Source organism: Haemorhous mexicanus, chromosome 19 (assembly GCF_027477595.1).
Source record: "Haemorhous mexicanus isolate bHaeMex1 chromosome 19, bHaeMex1.pri, whole genome shotgun sequence".
In the NCBI taxonomy this organism is placed as follows: domain Eukaryota; kingdom Metazoa; phylum Chordata; class Aves; order Passeriformes; family Fringillidae; genus Haemorhous; species Haemorhous mexicanus.
In genome coordinates, this window is record NC_082359.1 from 3,433,787 (window position 1) to 3,446,379 (window position 12,593).

Sequence of the window (12,593 nt, forward strand, 5' to 3'; positions counted from 1 at the left end):
TGCAGTTTCCTCTGTATTGACTGATGAGCCGAGCTAGCAGGGATGAAGCTATCTGCCTGGGATTACACAGCAACTGGTGACACAACAAAGATGAACAGAGACACTCCTTACTTTTAATCCTCTGTCATGACCACACACCAGCCAAAGGTTTTCCCATTTGAGAGAATAAATGAGATGGACAACATGAAAATATTTCATTCAATCTACCAACAGAAACAAACTAAAGTGAGCTCCAAATTCCAGAGGCATCTGGCATCCCTGTAGATGCAGTGAAAATGTCCCAGTGTCCCATTATTTTTTGGAAGATTTTAACAAAATTCTATCGAGGCATAGAATTTCTTCATGCTTGTTTTTAAAACAAATACCTATTTTTACCAGTCCCTGGCATTTGTTCTTCTATTTATATTTGATGCAGTTACGTCACCTCTAGCTGTATGTTCAAACTGGCTGTTGTCCCTCCCACACTGAAAGGGACAATGAGCAGGAATACACAGCCGGACTGGAACAATTGATCCAAGCTCTGCAAAGCTCCACTTGCACAAAATTACCGCAAGTGAACTCCCAGGAGGTAAGGATTTCTCACGTGAGCAAACCCAGCAAAAAGCACTGGTCCTGCATTTGGCAGGAGCACAATGAAGGGCTGAGGGTTTGGCAGCAGACACCAGACCGATATCAACGCAGCAGTTGCTCTGCCTGAGACTCGCACAGGTTTAATATCAGGCTGGTGATAAAATGAAGCACATGATTTTTATCTGGTCAAAGTATCTGGAATGTTATTTTCCTTCCCTAAAAAAAAGAACCCAACATTTTGAGCATTTGATCCTATGGATATTACTTGGTTTCAAAGACTCACAAATACAGCAATCTCTAGGAACACCTGTGCATGTGATGAATTAACACGGCAGTTAGGAATTATTTCACCCGAGCGGTGCATTTAGCGCCCAGCCCGCGCCACAGCGCTCTCCCGGGCAGGCAGGGGCTGCCGCGGTCTGGGGACAGCAGCGCCGAGCCGGGGCAGGGGGAGCGGCCCGGGGTCGCTCTCTGGCCGCGCTCGCCCTGCCCGGCACCCCGCGAGCCGGGGGAGCTGCCCCGCTGCGGGAAAGGAAGCACCGGCTCGGGATTCACCTCGGGAACCGCGGCTCCTCGCCGGAAGCCCCCAGCCCCAAAACCCGCCCGCAGCTCCCGCAGCTTTTCTGCCGGAGGAAGCTCCATCCACCCCGCTCTTCTCCCGGCCCCCCGAGCGGCGAGGCTCCGGCGGGGTGTCCGCGGCGAACCCGCCCGCCCGCGCGGGGGCCGACCCCGAGCAGCGGCACCGCCCGCCGCCTCCCCGCGCCCCACAGCGCCTGCGCGCGGCCGGCGGCACGTGAAGGTGTTGTGGGCACGTGACCCCTCGCGCCGCTCGGGCCCCGCCCCTCCGCGCGGCTCCGCCCCCGCCGTGCGCGAGCGCGGGCACGCGGCGCGGCCTGGCCCGGCCGCCCGGTGCCGCCGCCTCCCGCCCCCGCCCCGCCCCGCGCTGCCGTCGCCGCCGCCGCCGCCGCCCCGCCGGCCATGAGGCCCCGCCGGCGCCCTAGCGCGGCCCCGCGTCGCGGCTGCTGAGCCTCCGCCCGCCCCGCCACCACCATCGCCCTTCCCGCCCGCGCGGGGACCCCCCCTCGGCTCCCCTCCCTCCTCACAGCCGCCGCCATGTTGGGCCGGGAGCCGCAGCGGGGCCGCCACTGAGCCCCGGAGCCTGCGAGGAGGAGGCGGAGGAGGAGGCGGAGGAGGAGCCCGGGCCCGGCCGCTCCGCAGAGCCCAGCGCCGGCCGCCCAGCCGCAGCCATGGCGGAGCAGACCTACTCCTGGTGAGCCGTGGGGCCGAGGCCGCGGGGGGCTCCGACCCGGCCGGGCCGCGTCGAGCGCAGCCCCAGGCGGGGCCGGTGTCCCGGGCGGGGGGGGACCGGCGGGGGGGGCTGCGGCGGGGGCCGGGGCGTGAAGGAGCACGCTGGTGGAGGGGCTGCGGGCTGAGGGTTCGGCGCGGCTGAGGAGGAGGGATTAGGGGGAAAGGAGGAGGGACGGGGCGGCCGGGCTGTGCGGATCCCCCCCGCCAGCAGCCGGGCAGCAGGAGAGGATCGCCGGGAGCATTGGCGCGGCTGTCACCCCCTGTCCCGGAGGGCTCCCTGGGAGCTGATCTCTGCACGGCCGGCGCTGCGATCCGCCGGGCCTGGAGAGGGACGGGAGCTCGTTCACGGCTGCTAGGCTGCAGGTCACCTCTGCCTAAAGGGAGATTTATGCCAGCGGAGGCTGGTAAGTCGGTGGCATGTGTGTGTGTTTTCACCAGGCGACAATAGGCTTGGTCCGTGTACAGGAAATAAACCGACGAGGAAGAGACCAGTTCCTGTGGAAAGACATGAAGTATAGTAAATGAGAGGGCATTTTTTTCTGTGTCCTGACACTGTCTCGGGCCTAGCTGGCAGTGGATAAAGGAGACGAGGTGCAGTTTCTTCCTATAAATTTGGGTGTTTTGTTCTGTTGTGGATCCTCAGATAATTTGCCTGTGCATCATCTCTGTTGACCTGACCACTGCAGCAATTTATTGTGATAGTCTCACTGCATTTTAAATCCAGTGATGTCATCCAGAGTTGTTTCTTAGATTTTTTTGAAAGAAGTTACTTGTTTTGAAATAAGTCCCTTATTATAAAAAGAATTAAATCTTAGTTTTTGACCTTGGTGTGTGCTGAATCTGGAGAAGGGCTTGAGCATGAAACAGACATCCCTGTTTTGAATGGTCCCATTACTTTTCAAAACTTGGAACCCAGTGGGGATTTCTGTTCTGACACATGTTGAGACTTTGGCAGCCCCTTCTTCCCTCTCGTGTCTCTTCTCTGTCAAGAACCAGCATTTGTATCGGTCTTCTGCTTTTTAGATGTTCTTACTTTGTTTCACAAGCTCAGTTCAGGCAGTGGTCTGGTCTGCTTTAAAATAGCTGTGAAAAGACAGCTCTTTTGACTTAAAAGATCGTTTACATATTGACACAGTAAATGAGTATTGGTACAGATTTAGGCAGTTTAATGTAGTTCAGTTAAATGTGTCTTAGTGTGTTTTAATTTCAGAATGAAATGATAAATTCATAAACTCTTGGATTTGTCAGCTTTCTGGAAAGAAGTAAATGAAACAAAATGTCAGTTATACATTATTTTAATCTTAGCTCATTTGCAGTTTTGAATGAGTGTTTTTGCCATAGTAATAGTCTAAAGGGAGGATTTTTAACAGAGGCTGAGAGAAGGATTTGCTCTTCTGTAGGTTGTGTATTTTAGGGGAATGAAATTGTCATTTAAGGTCTTCACTGTGCTAGGTGGATCTGAAGAATGGAAGTTCTTTCTTACAGTACTGAGGTTGTAGCAGAATGAGGACATGATGTGTCTTAAAACCCTATAATTTTAGGTCTTTGTTCTCTGTGGTGTCCTCATGGATCTGAGGTTTCTGTCACTTTGCATTTTTACCTGTACTCAGCCTTGCCTGGGAGCTATGGGAGCAGTGGACAGAGCAAAAATCCAATTTCAGTCATGCTCTCTGTGGGCATCTCATTACTTACACTTCTAACAACAACTTCTCATGGTTTATTTACAGTTGTAGTGATGCAGCTCAGAACTGGCCAGTGCTTGAGCACTTTGAGGAGAAATGTGCATTTGTCACCTGGGGAGGCTGGTGCTCGTGTGCAGCAGAGCTGTGCCCAGGGGCTGCTGCAGGAGCTCTCTTTGGAAGTTGGCTGATCCCGTCCTGTCCATTTGCCAGACTCTGTGTTGCAAAGGCAGCTTTCCAAGAACAGGTTGTTGTGTGGTGCAGTGTCCAGCTCTTGTACACATACCTTATTTCACATCTGAAAATGCCTCATCTGGCATTCAGAACAATCCTTTCATGCCCTGTCTCTGCAGGGATGTGAACTGGTTCCCAGCTGCAGTGGCACTTCCCTTTTGTCCAGGTGCACGAGTCTTGGCTCCATCTTTTTGTCCCTACCTGTCTGCATGCATTGTTGAGCCACTGTAGCTTCATAAGGTATGATAAAAGCTTATTGTGGGTTTGATTTTTTGAAAAAAAAAGTCTCAGTTGGGTTAAAAATACTTGGAAAAAAGGTACTTGCCAGCAGTGACTAGTGGACATGAGCATTGGCAAACATGGAAAACAGGGCTGATTTCAGTGACTGACAGTCTTGGTAATGATGATGTTTTCAAGAGATGAGAACTAATTCTCATATCGCTTTATTTATTGGTTTGTGAATATCATTCTGAGATTTAAGGTAGGTTTATATATTTCTTTTAAATTCCATGTGAACTGCATGCAATTACTTTCTTTTATTAAGATACTGTAAGAAGGAGAGACTTATGCTTTTCCCCCATCTCTTTTATAGTTTTTAATACACCAGTTATCTTTTGACACTGTTCCTGTAAGGTATTTCTTCTGACAGCTTCTTTATTTCTTCAGTAGTGCCCACACCTATAACCATCTGTACTTCTATTTAACTTTTTTAGTATCTTAAGTCATCTTGCTGAGCCAGTATTTCAGATAGAGGTGTCTTATCCTGAAAGAAGGCTCTGCTGAGAATTTTGCTGGTGAAGAAGAATACTGTCATCCTGGAAAAACTAATTTTAATGTGAAATGTGGGATATGTCCCAGATGGAAATACTCTTTCAAAGAATATAGACTTTTTAAAAAGAAAGGGTGTTCAAATCAAATGCTTGTCAGCAGTGAGTAGAGAAACTTTATTTGTCAAATTCCTGCAATAATAAAAGGAAAGGAGAGCTGTGTACAGGACTGCTGCCTGGCAAGGTTGCTCATGATTTTGTAGATTAAATAAGAGCTAAAATTAGTTTTCTGCAAGTGGAATAGAATGGGAGAGGAAAGAGGTTGTTGAATACCCATTTTCCCCTTGCTTCCTGTCTGTGCTCCAGCAAGGAAATGGAACAGGGTAGTGACAAAAGTTTCTGCTACAGCAGAGGAGGGAATAAGCATGGCCAGAGCAGTGTATATATATATGTGTGTGTGTGTGTGTGCATGTGTGTGTGTAAGAGATTAGTAAATACCAAGAAATTTATCTTCAGGCACCAAACTGTTGGAAGTGTGACAGCAGATGAGTATGGAAGCAGCAGGACCTAGATCATTGCTTTGTGAAATACTTGGGCTATCTTTAATTATTAGCATTTTGTGGTGATTTTTTTGTGCTGGAGCCTATTGAGAAGGCACAGCACCATTCCTATCTTGTTTATCTTCAGTTAGTAGGTGTTTAGTGTTTTTCAAGGCCTGATGTAACACCCCCTCCCTTTTTACTGCTGCCCAGTCTGGCAATAGAGATTGCTTTGTTCTTTTTTGTTTTGCCCTTTGAATGCACAAAAGATATTCACAGCTTCCTTCATTAGTGAAGAGCAAAGAAGGGGATTTCTACACCAAAATTGAATGTGTTTTTAATATTTCCTTTCCAAGATTGTTGTCTAAGGGTAATTTGGATTGCCATGCGTGCGTGCCCTCTCAGGGTGGTGACTAGGAGACAGACTGGGAGGGCAAGCTAAGAACAAAAAAAGAAGGCACTGTATTGAGTCACTAATCTTAAGAACAACTGAACTCCCTCTTAAATGTTATAATCAGTGGGATGATTCTTGTATTAGCCATCAAATGTTTCATGAGTGAAATGGTGATATATTTAGAAGCTTCTCTTCATAATGCAAAGGGTGTGGAAATTAAATCTAATGATGTGTCAGAGTAATCAATAAAACTACTGGCTTTTGGAATAAGTGTAAATGTACAGTGCTGTCTTTGCTCCTGGGAGAATTCAAATTGGTTGATGTTAGAAGTCTTTCTGGATTCAGAGGTCTGAGAATTTGCTTTGATTGCAGTTAAGCATTTAGCATGCTGCTGCCATGAATTAAAATGCAGTTTCTTCCAGAAGTCTCAGGTGGTGCTTTCAAGTCTCAGTTGGCTGGATTAGGTGTGTATGTGGGAGGGCAGAGAGTAAGAGGAGCTGCAGCTTGTTGACAGAATTTGTCAAATACTAGTAAAACAATTTTTTGCATTCAAGGTTTTTTTCCTTGTTTGCTCAGTTTAGGTTGGGAGACCTTAACTAATTAAGGTGTTTTGAGGACGGGAGGCAGTTTACAACAGAAACCAAATAATTTACCTGAATTTTTCAAATACTACACTTGATAGGCAGCAGATTGCAAAGCACATAGATGAAATTCTGTTGTGCTGCTGTCAAAAATCTGTCATGAAATCCTGGCATGCAAATGTGGAGTTTGGCCCTTAATCTTGCATTTTTCAGGAACTGAAATTACCAGCCACATTCCATGTTGGGGATTGTTAGGAGCCTCCTGAGAACAAGGATGTCATTGTATGAATGTGCATGAGAAAAGTGACTTAAACCTCAGTAAATTTGAGAATATCAGGTTTAGAGTTCATATGTTTGTCTTTCAGGACTAGTCTGACTTCACTTGTTTGTTACCCTCCCTGGAGCTTTTGCTATCTCGGGCTGTGTATCATGTAGACAGGGCACTGTCTGCAGCACTGGGCTGGAAGACAAATAAAGCAAGGAGCATGGGATAAGTAGAAGTTTACAGTAACTTGAATGTACATGTGTATAGTGACTGATAAGCACAAGGAAAAAATCCTCCTGTCAGTGTTTGCTAATTGTAAGGCTGTATTTACTAATATTTTAGTAATTCTTGAAGAAAAAAATTAAAGTGAAGAACAGAAATCAATATTCTCTTGGTGCTGGTGTGCAGTACCTCTTTTAATTAAGATTTCTGTCACCTATTTTAATTAAGATTTCTATCAGTTCTGCATTTAACCTTTTCAGGGTACTGTGGTAATAAAAGTTAATGGTTCCTTTAGTTTTACCCTGTGGCTGGAGATCTGGGCTAGGATGCAGGAGATCAGTTCAATCCCCCAGGGTTTCTGGCCTTGCATCTCTCACCTTCTAGGGGAGTGTTCTCATCACCAAACTATGTGTTATTCAGAGGTTGAGCTTTGTGTGTCCACTTAAATCTCTTTCACTTCATATAAAATACTGTAAATATTTGCTGGGCCAAGAGGCAGGCATGCCTTTCTGTCTGGGATTGGCAGAGACCTGGATTCCCTGTCTGGATAAAAACCTGCTTTGGAAGACTGAAGGGTCTGTAGTTTGTGGAGTAGTTCAGGCTGCTTTTCTAGGGATGAAAGGTAGAATTTCCATGGACAGAAGATGACCTGAATATGACTTCTTGTCACAGGTGAATGAGTGCTTAGGTGTGTGGATCCACCAGTATCAATACTTGTTGTGGTTTGTGTGAGGTTTGATGGACCTGAGAACATCTCTCTCTTCTGCTGAAATGTAGGATCCAATAAATTGCTTATTTTGTGCACTTTGAGATTTTGGTATGAGTTAAGCAGCCTGATGCTGTTGGAATTTGAGGAATTTTATGGTGACCACCAGGCAAATTAATTGAGGATATTGAGTTAAGTTGTGTTTTGGTGAATACCACCATTTTAATACTAGATTCAGTTGCTGACAACTCAGTCATTTGTCACTGAAACACAGTGCCAAAAAATGGGTATTTAGGAAAACTTCCTACAAAAAGTACTTTGAAAAATGTGTCATGCTTTTTAAAATACAGTCATTTTTATTTCCTGAAATTTGAAAGAAGAGCAGAGCAGACTCTGGTCTTTTTCAATATCTTAGCTATTTTATGTCATTATTTTGATAATGGGATGTGTCAACATCTGTAGCATGGGTGCCATTGTCTTTATTGTCCTTTGACATTTTATGATGACTCTAAGCATTGTAATATATCTAAAAGCAAACAATTGGCACAAATTGTTTAGTCAAAACAGTCTAATTTGATTCTGATGGCATATGAGGGAAGTTTCCACGAGGAACCAAGGGTGACATTTGTGGCACAAGCAGTGCACGTTTTCTTTGTGCTGCTCCGTGGCTGCAGTGGCAGTGATGAGGACTGAGGGGTGCAGGAGTGGAGCAGGAGCTGCTGCACGGCTGGACGGGATCCAGGCAGTCAGACCCACTCTGCAAGGTGATGATTTAATAAGATTAATGGAGCATATGTGTCATTGCAACACTTGCTGATTCCCTTTCTCTTCAATTCTTCCAAGGGTGCTTGTGCCGATGATCTCTTCTTTGCAATCTTTTGGTGTCTGTGCCTGAGATACTCTGATCTGCCAGGCACAGCTCTCCCTCCCCGTGTGCCTCTCGAGAGCAGCTCAGCTCTCACGATACATTAAGTGTCTCCCTGTCTGCTAGAACCACCAGGATGACATTATCCCAGAGCTCATTAATTGTGTAGCTGTGTTGCTGTCATCTTCATTATTAGATGCTGTTGAGTATTTCTTTTTAGGGCCAGACCCGTGCCTCAGGTCTCAGATTCCCTTGGATAGCCTCCATATCTGCGTGTCACATTAAGGGGCACGGTGTAGACAGGGCGAAAGGTCTGCTGGCTCTTTGGAGGGATACTTTGTAACTGATAACCAACCAAGTAAACATTGTTAATATCCTACAACAACTAGGACTCAAAATAATGTATGAAATAAGGCTGAAGTGACTTTTTTTTCCCAGAATGTCAGAATGGAGGTACTTTAAACCATCACAGCCAGTGTCATAAAGTAGGGAGAATGCACTAAGGAGATGATTCTCTACTGTACAGTGTTATGTTTAAGGTTCCATTACTGAAGTTGACAATGTGAAAGTTGGAGAGATAAAATCATCTCTCAGAGTTTGTGTATGGTAGCATTTTCCCTGACCAGTGGAATTAAAAGGAAAATTACACTGTTTGACTCTCAATTTTTCCTACTGTGACTCCAGGTTTGGATGTTCTTCCTTTACTTCCTGTAGCTCGTTCATAGACTTTTGACCCAAAAAGTTATTTTCCCATGCAGGTGGGTATGTATCAAAGACTGGGAAAGGAGTCTCTTCCATTTTTATGCCATAGCCTTGTTCCTGCAGGCACTTCCACAGCGAAGGTTGTGTGGGAGAAGCAGGAGGAGACCCAGGGGGTTTCACCCTCTGTTTATACACAGTCTTTAACTTTAGCCAGGAGTTGGCAAGCTTACCTTACTTATTCAAGAAATAAGCTTGATTTCAGTTCATCTAAAAGGAAAAAATAGTTCAGTGTAAACTACTGACTGTTAAAGGTAAGCATCCTGCAGTCCTCTCAGTTGTACTCAGTGCTTCTCTGCTTGCTTACTTTGGAAGTCCAAATTTCCTTCTTCATTCCTATGTACTCTGCTGTTTTTTTGGACAGAAGTATCTTTAAAGAAAGTCCTTTTGTTCATCTGATAACTAACCAGCAGGTGACTTCTAGTAAATTTGCAATGATACATAATTTTAAGAATATTTCAAACTATTTCAGAAGTTTAGAGATCAACAGAAATGTTAAGAATTTATAATGTTTGACTGAAACACAGAAGTCTGGGAGCTCTGCTTCCACCATTTTCTCATGTCAGTAGTACTGCAAATAGCAGCTTCATGTTAGAATAGCAAAAACTTGTACATGTGGATTCATGGTGCAGTGTGGTTTCAGGTGGTTCAAAAAATCAAATTATCTCAGCATGTAAATTTGGTGCATGTTTCTCTACAGTCCAGACGGTTTTGCAGAGGGGTTCTCTGCATGGGTTAAGCTAGCAGCAAGTGTATATCCTCAGGATTTATTATAATTTTAGTCATTACTGGAATAATAAGCCCAGCTGACTCCAGTTGAGATAGCCCAGCTTGGACAAGAAGCAGCATTACAAAATGTTTGAGCTCTGCAGTAGCACAATTAACAGGACAGAGGTGAACGCAGCAGCTGAATTATGGCTCCACTCACTTCTGGTGGCTGTGGCTCCTGGCCATCTGACATCCCTTCTGGTCAGCTAGACAGCCCAGGCTTAAAACTTGATTTAGATTTATCTGGAAACTTTAGTAGTGGCTAGATATTCAACAGTGCATTCTGAGTAATGATTGTAGTTAGTATCAGCTGGCTGTTGATACAGATCTATTGGCTGTGTAAGACCAAAGCTCAATGGTGAGTTGTTACACAGTGATTTTACTCGAGCCACTTTCAGGTTACAGTTGTGATTTATCTCACCTTCATCTCTGTCAGACCCATTTGGCAAGATAAAACAGGTGTAGTGTGACTTAGACTTATTTAGTCAATGGGAAGTCCCTTCTCTAGGTCACTGTTAGCTAAAGGTGAGGTAGGTGAAGTAGCAGGAGGCAGAGGAGCAAACAGAGCTGGCTTATGTGGTTTTCTGTAGCCTGTGTTGCAGACGGGTGAGGTGAGGTGTGTCTGTCTTGCTTTCTAGGTTTGATGGTGCAAGGTCGTGCTGGTCCTTTTTAGAAGTTCAGATTGATGGCTGTGTGCTGGAGGAGAGATGATCTGCTCCCTGAACTCTCCTTGAGGTGGCTGATCCTGCACCTTCACTGGAATAGCTGCTTGAATAGCAACAGTTACCACAAAGGGCTAAAAGCTCCCATGGGGAACATTATGAGCTCTGCAGGGTTTTGAAGATGAAGAGTAGAATCTAATTAAGCTTTATGGTGAAAATAGTTTAAAGAGTGCTTTTTTCCTCAAGAAAAAGGAAACTTTAAAGCTAAATAGTGAAGAGCTGAACTTTTTTTTTCTTTAATTTTCTGCTAAGTTGACTACTTCTAAAGCAGATGCAGCTGTAAGCAGTTACAGATGGTACAGAGCAGAAAGATAGTCTTTATCATACTTAAGTGCCTTAGAAGAACCCCAGTGTTAGTATTCCAACTAGTTATCTTTCTCTTTATTTTTATATTTTTGCAGATTAAAAAGGTATGCTACCTTAAAGCTGAATCAAAAGATGAAAAGAGTCTGCCATAAACCAAAAATATTTCTCTGCAGGGTGCTGTACTGGAAAAAGTTTCATAAGATTTCCAAAACACCTCTTTAATGAATGTTCCTACTTTTTGTTGTCACAAGAAAAGCTTCTTAGCTATTTGGGCAAGAGTTTGTTGAAAAGACTCTCTCTGTTCTGCTACCTGTTTTTTGCACCTGGAACTGACTCAGCTGCCATAACCCTGGCCCTTGGGTGTGTGAATGTTCTGTGCTTCTGCACACACTTTGTGAGGCAGCAATCAGGCCTCAGCCAGTTCAGCTCAGGGAAACTCAAGACCTTTTTTTTTTTTTTTTTTTTTTTTTTTGAGTTTGCCTCTCAGTAGGAGGTGGCAAAAGCAGGGTGTCTGTTTTGATGGTCAGTATTTTGTATTTTCATGCCAGCTGAATCCCCTTGTGACTTGGTGCAGTTGTGAATAGTCAAGTTCATTTTGGAATCTCACCAGCCATCATCTGACAACATGAATTTGTCTTAATACAGGGCCAGCATGATTAAAGCTGCTTGAATCTGGCTAGACAGACTGGTTACTCTACAGCTTTGACACAGGAGTGTACTTTTACCACTGTCACTGAAGAGTCATAGTTGGGTGCTGATGGTGTTGACTCATTCTTTTATGGAATGCTGATAAAATAATGTTTCATTCTACCCAGGCAGTGATAAAGTATGTAATCCTGTACTGTGTGAGTAAAGGAACTCGTCAGTAGCATTCAGAGCTGCTCTTTCTGACAAGGTCATATTGGTCAATTTGACTTTGGCTTGTTGATTGTAAGGCATGACTGGTAAATGCTTTGATTGAACTATTAGTTGTTAGATTTAATTTTTTATCTGACTTCTGAATACATTGCTAAAAAGAGTTTGGATTTCTAAGCACGTAATCAATAAATACCAGTCTCAGTGTCAGAGCTGTGAGGTGTGGTTTTGGATTGGCTTTTAAAGTCAACAGTCCAGTCAGTATAGGTGAGAAAACATCCTGTTTTCTGATTTCTGTGATAAAAACAACCAACCTCTTTCATACTATAAAGCCCGGTATGTCTTGATAACTTAAAAAAAAAATATTAGTATCATGGTATTCTGCATATTTTTAAATTAAGTACAAGAATTGCTGTGGAAATGAAACCTCCAAATAAGACTTTTGTATATATATTGGGATAGAAGGATGGGTTTTGTCTAGGAAGAAGTGTAGTGTTCAGATCAATATCCTCCATACCTGAGGGGACTCTGTAATGTCTTTGTACACTAAGTTTTGGGTGAATGTTCTTCCATCAGTTAGGCCTGCTGCTTTTTTTAACCTGTGTAATCTACCAAGTGATGATTCCTAGTTTAGGGAAGAGGTAGAGACCCTGGAGTCTTTGCTGTGGTATCTTCTGTTCTAGGTGTTAACCCAGTAGTGCCTGCATGTATGTATGTGTTAACCTTTTGTCACATTCATTGCCAAAACCACCTGTATCTCACAGATAAACCAGCTGTGTGGTTCTGGTACAAGTATTCCTGCTCTTTCTTGCTCTGAACCACTGTTTTTCTTCAGTTGTTGCATTTGCTTTATGAGGAGGCAGTGACTTAGCCAGGAGATAGGATTTGCAGCACATTCTGCTGTCAGAGTTCTGCTCTGCATGACCAACTCTGTCACTTACAAAAGAAATGTTATGAATGTGAATAAACCCTTCTATTAGTCCTTCACTGCAGTGAGTATTATACTCCAGATGGTTAGAGCAAAGTTAGATGAAAGAATTTCTCTACTGCTGG

General features: G+C 44.4%; 1 protein-coding gene across 2 annotated transcripts in view; it reads left to right on the top strand.

Moving 5' to 3' along the window:
- The first annotated feature begins 1,549 nt into the window (after positions 1 to 1,549).
- Positions 1,550 to 12,593, top strand: part of SPPL3 (signal peptide peptidase like 3) — a 56,107-nt gene continuing 45,063 nt past the window's right edge. Inside the window, exon 1 of one of the 2 annotated variants that reach the window (XM_059863968.1) lies at positions 1,550 to 1,840. In XM_059863968.1, the coding sequence (XP_059719951.1) occupies positions 1,818 to 1,840 (23 nt within the window). In that variant the 5' untranslated portion in view covers positions 1,550 to 1,817. The remainder of the gene's footprint in view (positions 1,841 to 12,593) is intronic. The other variant, XM_059863969.1, reaches the window with a different exon arrangement.